This window comes from Salvelinus sp. IW2-2015, linkage group LG5 (genome assembly GCF_002910315.2).
Source record: "Salvelinus sp. IW2-2015 linkage group LG5, ASM291031v2, whole genome shotgun sequence".
Lineage (NCBI taxonomy): Eukaryota > Metazoa > Chordata > Actinopteri > Salmoniformes > Salmonidae > Salvelinus > Salvelinus sp. IW2-2015.
In genome coordinates this window covers 21,575,984-21,593,141 of record NC_036844.1, presented here as the reverse complement: position 1 = coordinate 21,593,141, position 17,158 = coordinate 21,575,984, and the positions used below count along the sequence as shown (strand labels likewise).

Here is a 17,158-nt window from a genome sequence, read left to right as displayed (position 1 = left end):
TATGTGCCTCTGTCGTCATGTCTCATCAACAGTGTTTTACACATTACCATAAAGTCTGCTTTCAAACAACCGGCTTTGCTTCAACTTCAACACATTGCATGTAGGTGGTGTTGTGGCTACCTTTTTTTGATTACACCCCATACTATGGTTCTGCAATATTCTTACGTCCACACCCAATTGGTGCAGTGTATGATTCAATTTCCCCCCACCCAAAGACCTGGATAGTCTTTAGATATCCGATATGTAATGTTTTACATCATCATTATCAAATGAGTCTCCTCGCTCAGACAAGAAGGCCTCCTTATATCAGCAACTAAAATCAAGGTCATAAAAAAGAATGGGGAGTGTCATTGACTTGCCCTTAGTTGGGCGAGGCACAGTGAACCTGACCAAACATGTTGGTTTGCTTTTCTCTGTTTTCCAAAGGAGATTATAACAGTGACTAGAATGCAAAGAAAGGCAGTGCTCTTTATACAGCTTGAGTTGTGGTTCACCTTAGCACAATGGCTCTTTTCCTGTTTATTGCAAAGAAACAGATGCATCATTGTTATTTTATTGTTTGAGAGTCCTTTGATAATTCCCGGCATTTCCTGCACAAACAACCTCTCCTCTATGATGTTACAGCGGAGGCTCGCGATAGGATTTTTACATTTATTTTTTAGCAAAGGCAAAGTAATTCCCATGCATCTCAAGTCTTCTGCTGGAACAGACCACAATCCYCCYMCSYAACCCCCCCCCCCCCCCCCCCCCGCCAGCAGTTGGTTCATTCCATATTAAAAGGAACAACATATCAATCTGCAGTTAGCTGATAATCCCCCTCTGACTTCCTCATTAGCTTGGTCTCTCCCTAGCTTCCTAGCTCACTCTCTCTCTTCCCCTCGATTAAACAACTTCTCCTCAAGGATGTAAACTGTAAATGCAAAGTGAGCTTCCGTGGATCGAACACACAACACATGACGACAATAATACATTCTTACAGCAGTTGAAGGCACACTGCCCACAAACCCCAAACTCCCCTCTCCTCCTCTCTCTCCCTCTTTTCCCAGAATGCACTGGTGTCTGAGCAGGCTGAGCTGTGCTATAAAAAGTGGAGGAGGGGGAGAGAGAGCTGCCGTGCAGCAGGGACACTGCTCAGACACACACAGGATCCAGACACACACACTTGTGGACAGAGCCGCAACGTTACAGAGGTCAGTACAGAGGACAGACAGCCACACAATGGCAGTGGTGCAGAGGAATAAAAAGCGCAGGAAGCGGGGCTTGGAGGATAATTGTGCCGCAGGAACACAGAGAGGGGCTTGTGAGGGAATAGTGGGCAGGGCTGCTTGACTGGCGGGAGAGAGCGTGGCACTGTGAAGTACCGCTTGACCCTAGCTGCCACTGCTTCTTTGATGCGATGCAATGCATTTAAAGGTTATGGAAGGCTGAGGAAAAGGGTAGCTCAGACACTTAGCATTGTCCTCATTCTGCTATGGTGTAAGAATGTCATAGCCAAATGAAGTGTGTGTCATACTATGTGTGAGTGGACTAGACCATGCCTGGACTGCATGCACAGTAGGAGATCAAAAGAACAGGCTTGGCTGTTTTTACAAAAAAAAAATCATCCTTCATTGTCCATGGCAGAACCAACGTGCTGCTATGCCTGTCCGGTTGGTCATTTCCACCAACCCACTGTAATGTTATTTGCAATATGCCTGTGTTTACAGCATGCTGCATTGATGCGGGGTGATGTATGTCTTTTTATGCTATTGGTTCTTCTTAGTTAATGGTGAAGATCCAAACCAGAAAAGCCCTACCGCCTGGAAGTCACACACCACACAGCTGTAGTACACATCCTTCTCTCCCTTTCTCCCCAACCATATCTCTGTAAAAACCATAGAATATCTTAACTCAGACTGGGCTGATGATGTCAAAAGTTCTCCTGCTTTCCCTTAAAGGGATATCACCACTATTAAAGGAGCAGTACCACAAGAGGACCACATACAATTCAGTACATCAACTGCTTTGCATAAGAGAGCTGTGGACACTGCAGTTGTAATGACAGATTATGTGCTTATTGTTAAATACTCTATGCTACACTTACATTGGCTTTACCAGCTAAGCAAGTGCAATCCAGCCTTCCATGTGCTTTCTGCTAATGGTTGACATGGTATCTGAGAACAGCTGCAGAGAGGACAGACAGGGTCTTTTAATAGCTAAACTGCATGACTGGGGACACCAATAACACACGCTGGGGAAAGAGAGAGGTGCATTGGATATACACAGACTTGAGATAGGGGCGAGTGGGTTAGCAGATGCTTCTTGGTACAGGTTTTACACACGTGGCTTACATGAGGAAACTGAATGGGTTGATTCTGGAGCATTCAGATGACGCTGCCCTTGGTGCTGAAACGTTATTGTCTGTGGAATAATGTTGTATTCATTGAAAGAAGTCTTTCTTTCGTGCGTTCTTGATGTCCTTTATCCTGGAGTAAGGAAAGTGTTTCGGGATGTGGGCGAACAGACATTGAAAGCCAGTATGATGGTTTTGCGACCAGGCTAGAATGGATGGCGGACAGCGCGTCAGAGAAAAAATGTCTAAGTTTCCAAAGGGACTCACATTTAAACCATAAAAAGGAATACTCTAAGGTACCTTTGGAACTCTACAGCTAACAGACATTGACACACGCAACCCTGCCTCAATAATAACAGTGGATAGGCCATAGAAATGGCATGGGCACTGGAATAGTCCTATTTTACACAGCTAACACCCAGTAAGCAAAATTACATTGAAAATACAGTCTTTTCCAGACTTTACCATCAGGTGCCTAGTGGTTAGAGCACTGGGCATTGGGCCAGTAACCGAAAGGTTGCTAGATCGAATCCCCGAGCTGACAAGGTAAAAATCAGTTGTTCTGCCCCTGAACAAGGCAGTTGACCCACCCTTCCTAGGCCGTCATTGTGAAAAAATAATGTGTTCTTAACTGACTTGCCTAGTTTAAAAAAAAAAAATTTAAAGAAAAAAAAAGAGATGAATGAAAGGTGAAAAGATGTCATTTCCAGACGTCAAATAATACATTTTTGGGGGATGTTGAAAATACATATTTTCCAGCTGTTGAAATCAGGTGCATTTTAGGTGCTGAATGAAAGGTGAAAATACGTATCTTCCCAATGTTGAAAATACATATTTTTCAGTCATTGATTCTATGGCCAAATTTCAACTGCACATACACTCTCAATGAAGTAAGCATTATATCAAAATAACAATTTCAAAGCATTTGCTGAATTATAAGGACATCTGTCAATGGAAATAAATACATTAGGCCCTAATCTATGGATTTCACATGACTGGGCAGGGCACAGCCATGGGTGGGCCTGGGAGGGCATAGGCCAATCAGAATGAGTTTTTCCCCACAAAGGGGCTTTATTACAGACAGAAATATACTGCTCAGCACCCCCTTCTCTCCCCCTTTGACGGTCCCGCAGGTGAAGAAGCCGGATGTTGAGGTTCTGGGCTGGTGTGGTTACACTTGCTCTTTGGTTGTGAGGGTGGTTGGACATACTGCCAAATTCTCTAAAATGGCGTTGGAGGTGGTTTTTGGTAGAGAAATTAACATTCAATTCTCTGGCAACAGCTCTGATGGACATTCCTGCAGTCAGCATGCCAATTGCACGCTCCCTCAAAACTTGAGACATCTGTGGCATTGTGTTGTGACAAAACTGCACATTTTTGAGTGGCCTTTTGTCTTCAGCACAAGGTGCACCTGTGTAATGATCATGCTGTTTAATCAGTTTCTTGATATGCCACACCTGTCAGGTAGATGGATTATCTTGCCTTATCTATATTTGTCCCAAATACAATGCCTTTAGTTTTAGAAATATTTAGGACTAATTTATTCCTTGCCTCCCACTCTGAAACTAATTGCAACTCTTTGTTATCTGTTGCAGTCATTTCAGTCGCTGTAGTAGCTGACAAGTATAGTGTTGAGTCATCCACATACATAGACACACTGGCTTTACTCAAAGCCAGTGGCATGTCATTAGTGAAGATTGAAAAAGGAATGGGCCTAGACAGTTGCCCTGGGGAATTCATGATTCTACCTGGATTATGTTGGAGAGGCTTCCATTAAAGAACACCCTCTGTGTTCTGTCAGACAGGTAACTCTTTATCCTCAATATAGCAGGGGATGTAAAGCCATAACACATTTTTCCAGCTGCAGATTATGATCGATAATGCCAAAAGCCGTACTGAAGTCTAACAAAACAGTCCCCACAATCTTTTTATCATCAATCTATTTCAGCCAATTATCAGTCATTTGTGTAGGTGCTGTGCTTGTTGAATGTCCTTCCCTATTTAATGAACGATGGAGCCGAGTTAGCCTTTTTTCCCAAAATTTTATTTAAGGTGCTCCAAGGCTTTTTACTATCATTCTTTATGTCATTTATCTTTGTTTCATAGTGTAGTTTCTTTTTCTTTTTATTCAGTTTAGTCACATAATTTCTCAACTTGCAATACGTTTGCCAATCGGTTGTGCAGCCAGACTTATTTGCCATTCTTTTTGCGTCATCCATCTCAACCATAAATTTTTTTAATTCCTCATCAACCCACAGGGATTGAACCGTTTTTACAGTCATTTTCTTAGTGGGTGCATGCTTATTAGTAACTGGAATGAGCAATTTCATAAATGTGTCAAGTGCAGTGTCTGTTTGCTACTCATTACACACCACGGACCAACAAATATTTTTAACATCAAAACCATAGGAATCACTACAAAACGTATTGTATGCCCTCTTATACACTATATTAGGCCCAGCCTTTGGAACTTTGGTTTCCCTAGATATGGCTACTATATTGTGATCACTACATCCGGGGGATCTGGGAGTACAGTGAGTACAGTGTAGTTTAATTCAGTAGAGTACATTAGAGTAAAGTAGGGTGCAATACAGTACACTATACTTTACTGTACTGTAATATAGTGTACTCTGCTGTAATGTACTGTGAGGCACTGCCCAAACGTGCAAAACATAGATATCTATGATTGCTTCAGATTTGGTCCGGTCTGGATTGTACCAAATCTGAACCATGTCTATGTTTGGGCCAAATACAGTCAGGACCGGACCAGAAATCAACATCCTTGGACATTGAAATCAAAGCTGGCCTGGACTGCACCAAAGAAAGACTAAAAAAAGACGGCCGGTCTGGACAGGACAAAAAAGACATACAAAAGAGTGGCCATTGGGAAATGGTTAGTGTAAAAAACATAACAGTCAACGTAATGGTCAATGTAAGGGTCAACATAGTGCTCTGTACCACAATATAGCACACGTTACACCTCATGTCAAGATAACCATACTTCATGATATAATAATAATTTGGTGGGTGCTTGTATTTGTCCTATTTCACACGTGAATTATACGCATGTGTGAATTGGAAATGTGTTTTTTGCATATCCAAACTCCACTTGAGACATCCTCGGAGAGTGGGGTCATGGCCAGGGTCTGCCATGATTAACGGGCGGTAACCCCAGCTGCTTGGGCAGTGCCCGGTCCTCTCCTGATTGGAGGAGGTGTGTGTTTGGCATGCCAAGGAGACTGCACAGCCTAGTGAAGGCACCATAATAGGCCAGGGTGGGTGTCCCAAAGGGGCACAGAGCTGACTCAGATGCCTGGGTGACATTTACAAAGGACACGGAGTCAAGAGCTCTACATAAAACCTGCCGACCTGGACCTGGACTAGTGAGTCTTCAGAAAAACCAAGGTAGAGTAGGGCAGCAGGATGGTGAAGAGGTTCAGTGAAACTCTACCACTTCTTTCTTTCTCCTCTGTTAGTGGGGTGAAATAATCCTATCAAGCCCTGGCTGCCATATTGAAACACTTTTCCAATGGTGAAATGTACAGTATACTTGAGCCTGTCTGTGGAACATGTCTGAGCTGTGGCTTTTTTTTATGGTGGATTATAAACAAATCACAAAGAAAATTAAAGAACATCTACGCTTAGCAACTTAAGATGCTACTAGTCACCTGCCTACCCGTGTCTTTGGCAGTGTCACTGCAACATGAATCATAGGATATTTAAAACCAGAAATGCCCTTAGTGTGTTGTTGGTAACCTGTGAGTTTATGCACTGAAAATGATTACCATGACACGAGCAAACATTCTACTCAGTCCCTAATGAACCTAATATTCTGAGAGATTTCCCCTTAGATAAGCCAGCTGCAGTCAAAATTGTCTATATTGTAAAAATTCACCTTAATTTAAGGTTAAGGTTAGGCATTAGAGTTAGCAGTGTGGTTAAGGTTAGGGTTAAGGTCAGGTTTAAAATAAGATTGTATGACTTTGTGGCTGTGCCAGCTAGTGACCACTCTGCAGAGTTTCCTCCAGAACAGCTACTCTTCCTGGGGTCCAAAAAGACTATGGTAACCTAATCTTTTTACATTTACATTTGAGTCACTTAGCAGACGGTCTCTTATCCAGAGCGACTTACAGGAGCAATTAGGGTTAAGTGCTTTGCTCAAGGGCACAGACAGATTTTTTACCTAGTTGGCTCTGCGATTCAAACTAGTGACCTTTCAGTTACTGGCCCAACAATCTTAACCTAACGAATGCAGACTTCTTACTTTCTCGCTGGCTTATTGTAGGGTCAGCTTATTGTAGGGTCAGACACATTGAGTTTTTCACTTATCCCTCAACAACTGATTGAAAAGCACCCTCCCTACCGCCGCCTTTGTTTCAGCCAGCAATGACTGATTCATGGTCAGCTCATGTCAGACCTTTTCATTTATTCCACAACAATTTATACAGGATCAGCTTTCTCTCCAACTTTTTATACAGTTGTTTCAGGCATCATTCAAAATAACCACAAGGCTAGGCTTCACCCTCATCACATGACCCAGGCGGGCAGCCACTTGAGCTGGGAGATCTGTTTACACATGCCATCCTGACGCACCCAGAAATTATTCTCCCTCTTCCTCCCTCCCTCTGGCACTTAGGAAGGCCGGAAGAAAATGCACAGGGAACAGTAAGGCTGTTATTTTATTTGGTAAAATTACTGCAATCAGAAATATTCAGATTCCATTCCGTCATCCAGTTTTTGCACAGGGATGGTACTATGCTCTGGTCGTGATTTTTTTGGGGGTGTTAAGGAACATCAGGTTCTGCTATAATTTCTGGTTGAGTGTTGTAACCGGCTGCTGAGTGATCAGATACTGTACTGTTACTCTCATTGATTCTGTCCATTTTGAGATATGTGGAAGTAATGCTTTTGACTTTACTTGATGCTGCATTCTAATGATTCCCTTCTGTGGACTGGGTTTATTGTTCCTAAGTTAAGTTGCATTCAAGTTACATAATATACAAATGGTATTGTGTTTGTTCTGAGGAAACTTTATTCTCACAAATTATAAGAAGGTAACAGTTTCAGGCGGTAGTGGTTTAGACATTTCCTCTTTTGCTTGGACATCAACTGTCTTAATGTCAAAACTGATTAAGAGTATAGGCTTTACTGCATTACTATGAGAATTTATTCAGATTGCGAAATTTAATTTGCTGTAATTCTTTTGACATGGATAAGTAAGTATACTAACACAGCATTCACCCAAAATCAATTGCTTTGGAGGACACAACAATATTTAAAAAACTAAAGCTACTGACTGATATTACTGTCTTTGATTATCTTTGAAATATGAAAATGAGACTGCATCTATTTGCATGGAGTCAAATGCAGGCTAATAAGTGGTCCTAGCTCTGAATGTACAAGTTAACTTCTGTTTTTTCTGTCTTCTATTTCAGTTAAAAGGAATAACCCTTGTAGATCAAGATGGCAGGTAATTATGACAAATGAAAAATATGTTGGTCTCCTTTAACATAAAACTTTTCTCATGGGGGAAGTACTTGTGTTCTAAGCAATGCTTTATATATACACTAGATGACTCGAATGGGGTGCTGTGTGGAAGCAAATGCGTCTCCATCTTGACACTCCCCCACATTGTAGAAAATATTTGGAAAACTATAGAAATGCATTTATTAATGTCTTCATTCCTCCTTGTAATGTTTTTTCTATTAGACAGCTTAATACATACATTTTAATTATATTGTGAGCTAAACATAATAAAATGAAAAAAAAAAAAAAAACATTCTTAAAGTATCATTTTTTGAAATTACTAATGTTACTGTCCCCAGTACAATAACAAATACTTAAATTTACGTAATTTTGTCCATTTATTCCTATGAAGGAAATCACCTACTGGGGAGTGCCAATATGGCCGACCGGTGGCTTCAAAGCCTCTCAATGGCCAATGCATAGCAAGGCAATCCTGTGTATTTACATCATTGGTCCTAAGTGTGTGCTTAGGCTATGGTGACCTCTTCTGGTTATTTACAATATTGCCACAGCTGAAAGGAACATACTGTACTGTACCTTCATAGTCAGCACAACACTCAAATGGGAAAATACATTATATGAGTTTGTAGCTATACATTATATTGTTGTTTATTATTAGATGAAGGAACATTCAAAAAGAAAGGGATTTCTTATCTACTTCTTATATCTACTACTTATCAGTGAATGATTCAGTGCCTTCAGAAAGTATTCAGACCCCTTGACTTATTCCACATTTTGTTGTGTTAGAGCCTGAATTCAAAATGGATTAAACAGATTTTTGTTCTCACCCATCTACACACAATATTCCATAATGACAAAGTGAAAACCTGTTTTAAGAAAATACTGAAAATTTATTGAAAATGAAATACAGAAATATTTCATTTACACAAGTATTCACACCTTTTTGCTATGACACTCCAAATTGAGCTCAGGTGCATCCAATTTCCTTTGATTGTCCTTAAGAAGTCACTACAACTTGATTTGAGTCCACCTGTGGCCAATTTGATTGTTTGGATACGATTTAGAAAGAAACACACATCTGTCTCTATAAGGCCCCATAGTTGACAGTGCATGTCAGAGTAGAAACTATACCATGAAGTTCAAGGAATTGTCTGTAGATCTCTGAGAATTGAGATGAAGCATAAGTATAAAACCATTTCTAGAGTCTTGAAAGTTTCAATTTCCCATCATTGGGAATATGGAACTTCCCAGACTCTGCCTAGAGGTGGCCGTCCGACCAAACTGAGCAACCGGGCAAGAAGGACCTTGGTCAGGGATGTGACCAAGAACCCAATGACAGTACAGAGTTTATTGGCTGAGATGGGAGAACCTGCCAGAAGGACAACAGTCTCTACACCACTTAACCACAGCACTCGGGTTTACAGCACTTGGGTTTATGGGAGAGTGGCTAGACGGAAGCCACTCCTGAGAAAAGGCACATGACAGCATGCCTGGAGTTTGCAAAAAGGCACGTGAAAGACTGAGATCTTAAGGCAATAGATTCTGTTGTCTGATGAGACAAAAATTTAACTCTTTGGCCTGAATGCAAAGCGCTATGTCTGGAAAAAAACAGGCACAGCTCATCACCCTTCTAACACCATCCCTACCGTGAAGCATGATGGTGGCAGCATCATGCTATGGGGATGCTTTTCAGCAGTAGGGAATGGGAGACTGGTATGTACAGAGGGAGCAATGAATGGAGCCAAATACAGGCAAATCCTTGATGAGAACCTGCTCCAGAGTGCAAACAACTTTAGACTGGGGTAAAGATTTACAGTCCAACAGGACAATGACCCCGAGTATACAGCCAAAGCAACGCTGGAATGGCTTCAGAACAAGAATGTGAAAGTATTTTAGTGGCCAAGCCGAAGCCCAGACTTAAATCCCATTGAAAATCTGTGGCAAGACTTGAAGAGTGCTGTTCACTGCCGCACCCCATCTTATTTAACAGAGGTTGAAAAAATCTGCTAGGAAGAATGGCAGAAAATCCCCAAATCCAGATGTGCAAAGCTGATACAGATTTACCCAAGACGACTCAAAGCTGTAATCGCCGCCAAAGGTGCTTGTACAAAGTGTTGACTCAGGGGTGTAAATACTTACGTAAATGAGATCTGTTTTTCATTTTCAAACTTTGCCATTATGGGGTATTGTGTGTAGATAGGTGAGATTTTTATTTATTAAACCATTATGAATTCAGGCTGTAACAACAAAAGGTTGAATAGGTCAAGTGGGTGAATACTTTCTGAAGGCACTTGAGAGATCGATAGGTTTACAGTGTTTTTGCTTGACTCTTATCCAATTCAGATGTACAAATCTCAAAAGCCTTTAATAAAAAGGTACAGTACTTTTGGATTCCCTAGTGACTCAAACACTGCATATTCTCATGTGGAATAACTCAGACCATTATGCATAAACACCCCAAATTGCTACAAAATGTGTGACTACAGTGACTTTGGCTAATCTTAGCCCAGTGCTACTGTAGCTAGGGTCCATTTTCTATGTGTTCACAAAGCATTGTGAAGTGGTTGGCGAAGGTTGCCAAGGTAACTCCATTGTATATAAGTCCAAGAAGGCAGAGAGGTTCCATGTCAAGATGGGTTGCTCATTCAGCTGCTCCAACTCAGCAAGCTGCTCCAGACAAATTGTCCGTTCTGATGATGGTTTGTTACACTCCCACAAAAACTTTTAGTCAACTTGGTTTACTGTCAGCAACCTGCAGGTTTAACCAGTAATCATCTGAAGTTGTTTCTAGAACTACCAGCTATGTTTCTCTGTTGCCTCTGTTCCTTTTAGACAAAATCAAGAACGCCAAGATCATCTTCGTTGTAGGTGAGTGAAATATAATATATCATCTTATTTTCTTATTTTAAAATCAACACTATCAGGCAACAAAGCACAACATGTAGGCATATGCACATTCTACATCTGATATAAGGTGAAGTCAACACTTCTCTTGAAAGAATACACTAAAGTATATAGTAAATATACACAACAGCCCTGTGTCATAAACCAACCACCACTAAGGTTATGGCTAGATGGGATTCACCAACCAACCAACACTAACCCCTGTCCTCCTTGTATGTGTCCCCTAGGTGGGCCTGGCTCTGGTAAGGGCACCCAGTGTGAGAAGGTGGTGGCCAAGTATGGCTACACCCACCTGTCTTCTGGGGACCTGCTGCGTGCTGAGGTAGCATCCGGCTCCGAGAGGGGCAAGACCCTCCAGGCCATCATGCAGAAGGGAGAGCTCGTACCCCTGGTGAGTGGCTGGGACAGTGCACACAGTCATCCCTAAAGCAGTTACTATGTAATAACATGCTAACAATGTTGTTACTACAGTAAATATAGTCTAACTACACAGGTTTAAGGTATACTGTACCGTTTGTGCTGAATTCCTTGCAATAAGTATGAATAAATCAGGTTAACACTCATTTTAAATCGGATATTGTGTTCACCAAGAGTTGGAACCGGTTCAGCGATCAGAACCAAAAACAGGAAAATAATTACATTATTTGAGGAACAGAACCAATACCGAAAACAAAAGTGATCTATACTGTTCCGGAACAGATTGTTATTTTAAAAGCATGGGTACCGGTTAATAATGTTCCTTTATGTTCCGGGCATTTTTTTCCCAGTCAAAACGAAGTGCTTATGCAAAGCCCTCACTCTGTCACTCAGACTTATTCCAGCGTCTGCCTGTCAGCTGGAAATCTTTGCCAGTCGGTGTGTGTGTGTGTGTAGGTTAACTTCCCCTCCTCTCTGAAGCATAAGTTACTGTAGCCTACTGATGATGTTAGAAGCGTAATTCAAACATTTGGGAGCGATGTTTAATTAGTGGAGAATGGATTAACTTTTTCAATGCTAGTTAAGAATACTATAGTTTTCACCTTTCACATTGGATTTATTAACCACAAAAAGGTAAGACGTGTTTTAAATTCTTGTGTAAGATTGTTAGCTAGCTAACGTTTGCTCTGGTCCAACGTTAAACCAACTGGGAAGTGAAAGACATTCAAAGTTCTTCCATAGAAGCCACTCCTCCGTAGGTATAATTCTGTGTGCCTAATTCAATATAATGCATGTCATAACAAGATGCCCAGCACTTCAAGGCAAGCTTCCTCCATCCTCTCTCGCTCTCTCCTCACCCTCAAAATGTCAGTTGCATCTCGTGCTCTACACTGTGACTAGCAGCATAGTGTGTGTGTTTATCTTTCATTATGATATTATGAAACCATGCTGCTACGGCAAAATACAATTTGCTCTTAACAACTTTCCTATATAGATTAAATCACTTACCCGCTCAACAGCAAGCTGCTCCATCCGCACTGATTGGTGAAGTAATTTAATGTCGAGCTAAATGTAAAAACAATATATATTTCAGAGGTTAAAAAGGAGCAGAAAGGAATGATATAAACTGGTACTTTTTTTTGGTTAGAACCATAACTTTATTTTGCTGGTCTGAACAGTGGAACGGAACAACAACAAAAAAGATGGTTCTGTTTGGAAAATAATTTCGGTTCCAACACCTGGTGATCACAAGTTACTTTATGTCACTTCTCGACACAGAAGTGAAATTGTTCCAACATCTTTCTATGAAGGTGCTTGTGTTTCATGTCAATAAATAGTACATGTGCCCCCCCCCAGGACACAGTCTTGGATATGATCAAGGACGCCATGATTGCTAAGGCCGACGTGTCCAAGGGCTTCCTCATCGACGGCTATCCCCGTGAGGTCAAGCAGGGCGAGGAGTTCGAGAAGAAAGTAAGACGAGAAAGGAACATGGATTCACATTCAGAAAATTCATACTTTAACATTGCTGGGCAATTAGGTTGCAGCAGTGCAAAAAAACACAGAATGCAAGTAGGGAAACCTATCCATTGTTAAGGTGTCCCGTCCTTTCAAAAATCACCAAAAGCTCAACATCTCTCAATTTCCAACAGTTCTTCTCTCAAAATATATTTTTCTTTAGCACATCACCTCCCAGTTAAAATGACTAGATCATTTCAACAACCTTTTTAAAGTTGTCCTGACCATTATGTTTGTCTTCTCACAGATCGGAGCCCCCTGCCTGCTGCTGTACATTGACGCCAAGGGTGAGACCATGGTCAAGAGGCTGATGAAGCGCGGTGAGACCAGCGGTCGCGCTGATGACAACGAGGAGACCATCAAGAAGCGCTTGGACCTGTACTACAAAGCCACTGAGCCAGTCATCGCCTTCTACACCAGTCGCGGCATTGTCAGGAAGGTAAGACTGGTGCCACTAGTTATAGGCTACGGTCAATGCTTGAATCCACAGGAGGTTGATGGCACCTTAATTGGGGAAAGCGGGCTTGTGGTAATGGCTGGAGCGGAAGGAGTGTTTAATGCCATTCGTTCCGTTCCAGCCATTATTATGAGCCGTCCTCCCCTCAGCAGCCTCCACTGGTTGAATCCCAACATCAGACAGAGAGCGAGAGAGTGTCATAGAACAGTGTAAGATAAACAGTTCTGCTCTTTTAAAAATAAATAAGTGCATTGTGACAATACACCCAAGTGTCTCACCTCGCAGCTCTTGTAAACTCTGAAAATTCGACTCTCTCTCTCTCTCAAAATCCTTATCATTTTACAATGATGATGCCACCGACATTACAATCTCATTTCATGCCTTTCTCTCTCATTCTCCTCAGATTGACTCTGAGCTGCCCGTGGATGAAGTCTTCGGACACGTTGCCAAAGCTATCGATGAACTGAAGTAAAACGCAAACATGACTGGATATGAATTTGTTTTGGTCATATTTTTCTAAATGTCAATTTTATGCCGAAAGAAGCTCAAATCTGCTCAGTCACCTCCCACTGGGCACACACTGGTTGAATCAATGTTGTTTCAACGTCATTTCAATTAAATTAAGTTGAACCAGCGTGGAATAGACATTGATTGGATGTCTGTGCCTAGTTGGCTTGGTAATAATGAAAGGCCAATAAGGAACAGCGCTTCCTTAATTCAACACTGTAGTCTCCTGTTTCAGTCCACAAACCACAACAGTCACCCATATATGGCAATTCTCTCTCTCTCTCTCTCTTTCTCGCTGTCTCTGTCTCTCTCTCTGTCTCTCTCTTTCTCTCTCTCTCTATGTTATGGTTAGTGCTGATTTCAGCTCTAGGTTATTACAGGAGGGATCTCTCAACACTTTCCCAGACTATACATGTACAATGCTTGCCTGGGGTGGCTCTGGGCTGCACTCTCTGTGCATGGCGACATGACTCCTTTATGGCTGGTGCTAAACGCCATGCAGTGACAGACATGGCAGCCGGCCATTACATCATGCAGGATATAGTATAGTTTTCCCACAGCAGGAATAGAGTACAATAGTAACCAACCATTGTAAAATAAAATGCAGTATGCCTATGTTCATATTAATTTCACTGTCTAACACTTCATGATATGTTTCATTACATCACATAACAGATAAACGGTGTCATATGTGAACAGCTACAGAATAGTATGCATAACATAAAAGCTATCCTTAAGATTTAAAGAAATAAGCACTACGATTGTAATTTTTACATGGTACTATTTGCAGGTGCCTATTTGAAAATGTCACAATGTCTATCATCATGTGATGTTACTATAGTAGGAGAGTGCACACCAGAAGCGCACCGCCCTTTGATTTGCTGCCGGCATTCATGTGCTTTTAGCCCAACAAGCCGCCAGATGGTGCTATTATTCCTTATGTCGTTTGTCATCTGACGGCCTGTTGGGCTAATGTGTTTAGTACAGGAGATTTGTTTTCCTTCCTGAAGTAAGTAAATATTATTTAGCAGTTGTAATCTGTTGCTGGAAAACTATACCATAGAATATGGATGAACTAATTCAATCTCCTCGAGAGGTAAATTCTTACTTTTGCAGTGGCTAACCTAACCCAATAATATACTCCTTATAGTCCAAGGACCTTACATGTTCTGTTTAGAGGCGAATTGGCTCTGGCAGCCAAAACAGCCAAACACTCCATGTGAAACGATTCTCTTACATATTATATCAAAATTATTTCACAAATGCAAAATATACACTTACTATACACTGTTTTAACACAGTTGCAGGCGACAGTATTTTTCAGTGACAACACATTTGTGGCTTCCGTTTTCCATTTACATACAGGTGTTGGGAGACGCAAATAGCTAATTAGCACAGGTACGCCTCTGTCTTCCGTAAACAAGTGCTGTATCATATGTTTCCAAAACTACCGCAAGCGATGCGTTTTAACGATCAGAACGAGCGTCGTGGTCTTAACAAAAATTCCCAGGCCAGAAGATACTATCGTCAATAGGCACTAAAGGTAAGTTGGTTATCGTCTAATGGGTTATGGATTACCTAGTTAAACATTCCCGCTAGACACTTTAGCTCAGGTGAGATTGCAATTGTTCATAAATGTGTGCAAAACAACTTGCTTTCCAAACGTGGATATTTGGTCGTGTCTTTTGACCATTTATTAGCAGCATCTATAAAAACGTAACAAGATTCCATACTGGCAGATGTAATTACCGATAGGTCCATATCATAGATCCCAGTGACCCAGCATATAGTACTTTAGTGTAAAATTTGTGAAATTTAGTCAGACAAACTATAGACAACACAACACACATAAGTAGGCCAATTGCTTATACAGTCTGTCTGATTTACAAACGATTTGAAGACAATACTGCACTCTAGTGGGCAAAAACTTGATGATCAAAGCTATTGTCGCATATCCCAGTGTGAATGCAGTGAGATTAGTTGGTAGAGCATGGCGCTTGTAACGCCAGAGTTGTGGGTTTGATTCCCACGGGGGACCAGTATGAGAAAATGTATGCACTCACTACCGTAAGTTGCTTTGGATAAGAGTGTCTGCTAAATGACTAAAATGTAAAATGTGTTGCAGGTGCTTCATGTTTTTGGTTTAACTGACCTGGAAGACCAGATGTGTTTAATTTAAGCAATTACAGGGCCTCCCGAGTGGCGTAGCGGTCTAAGGCGTCACTACAGACCCGGGTTCAATCCCAGGCTTTATCACAACCGGCCATGATCGGGAGTCCCATTGGGCGGTGCACAATTGTCCCAATGTCATCCGGGTTCGGGGAAGGTTTTACTTGGCTCATCGCGCTCTAGCGACTCCTTGTGGCGGGTGGGGGGCATGCAGGCTGACAGTTGTTGTCATTTGAACGGCGTTTCCTCAAACACATTGGTGCGGCTGGCTTCCGGGTTAATCGGGCGGGTGTTTGAAGTGCGGTTTGGAGGGTCATGTTTCGGGGGATGCATGACTCGACCTTCAACCCCGTTGGGGAGTTTCAGCGATGAGACAAGATCGAAAAAGGAGGTAATTTTTTACAATTATTTAGGCAATCACTGAACTGATCAATTAGCTCAGTTGGTCAGGTGTGGTCCCTAGTTGTAACAAAATCCTACAGTACCTGCAGCTCTCCAGGAACAGGGTTGTCTACCCCTGGCATATAACATTAAAAAAACATGCTGTCATAAAATGAAGCAGCTCTTTCAGAAACCATGAAGCATAGTTTCAAGATAGAGTCATACATAAAAACTATCCCTGAAACATCCCAACTTTACCCGGTCAATAACAACCTTTTCAAAATCCATGCATGGCCTCACTTTACTAAAAGTGCTGAAGGTGGTTCTTTTACAACAAAAACAGGGTCAAGGTGAGTGAGCATGTAGACACAACAGGATGTAGAGACATTGCTACACCAGTACATCCAGTGTGTTATTGGAACTCCCCACCTTGTGTACCTCACATCTCACACACAGCCCTCAGTAGGCTCACAAACACTTTCTAGCAGGTATCCGGGCTATCCTCCAAGGAGCGCTCTACTCACGACTCCACGGCTACACTGGAAGGGGGATGAGAAAGAGGAAAGGAGCTTCTTAGGGACAGGATGTGTCCATTGGAAAGCTAATTAGAAAAGGCGTCAGTAAGCACTTTTATGCAGTCAGCAGGAATGTTAAGAATGTCACGACTGTACCTAGTTTGAAGGTAGGGGTAACAATAAGAGAGAACAAGGGAGGGGGTGATGGCATGTGTGTGTGTGCCATCACATGTTAAGATACCAAAATGGGCCAGTTCAATCAGCCTTTCACATAGTAGCCTATATTACAGAAAACATATACGACAGAAAAAGTGTCAGATTGATGTGAGCCGTAATTAACACGTAATTCCTTTCACCAGCCATCATACAAATCAGCGGAGGCTGGTGGAGTGAGAAATGGGGAGGATAGACAAATGCTTGATAGGCCTACGTCACAGGAGGTTGGTGGCACCTTAATTGGGGAGGACGGGT

General features: G+C 41.8%; 1 protein-coding gene across 2 annotated transcripts; it reads left to right on the top strand.

The window, feature by feature from the left end:
- Positions 1-1,097: 1,097 nt before the first annotated feature.
- Positions 1,098-13,749, top strand: ak1 (adenylate kinase 1). 2 transcript variants are annotated; one of them, XM_023987716.2, is made up of 7 exons: positions 1,098-1,190; positions 7,768-7,802; positions 10,652-10,687; positions 10,951-11,114; positions 12,497-12,613; positions 12,906-13,097; positions 13,519-13,749. In XM_023987716.2, exons 2-7 carry the CDS (start codon positions 7,796-7,798, stop codon positions 13,585-13,587), a joined length of 585 nt encoding a protein of 194 aa, XP_023843484.1. In that variant the 5' UTR covers positions 1,098-1,190; positions 7,768-7,795; the 3' UTR covers positions 13,588-13,749. The 2 variants fall into 2 exon arrangements, with proteins under 2 accessions (XP_023843484.1, XP_023843485.1); XM_023987717.2 differs by lacking the exon at positions 1,098-1,190 and adding an exon at positions 6,931-6,997.
- Positions 13,750-17,158: the final 3,409 nt, after the last annotated feature.

Coding starts and splice junctions, on each gene's coding strand:
- ak1 (XM_023987716.2), top strand. Junction 10,688..10,950: donor CAAGATCATCTTCGTTGTAG/GTGAGTGAAATA, acceptor TGTGTCCCCTAG/GTGGGCCTGGCTCTGGTAAG. Junction 12,614..12,905: donor GCGAGGAGTTCGAGAAGAAA/GTAAGACGAGAA, acceptor GTCTTCTCACAG/ATCGGAGCCCCCTGCCTGCT.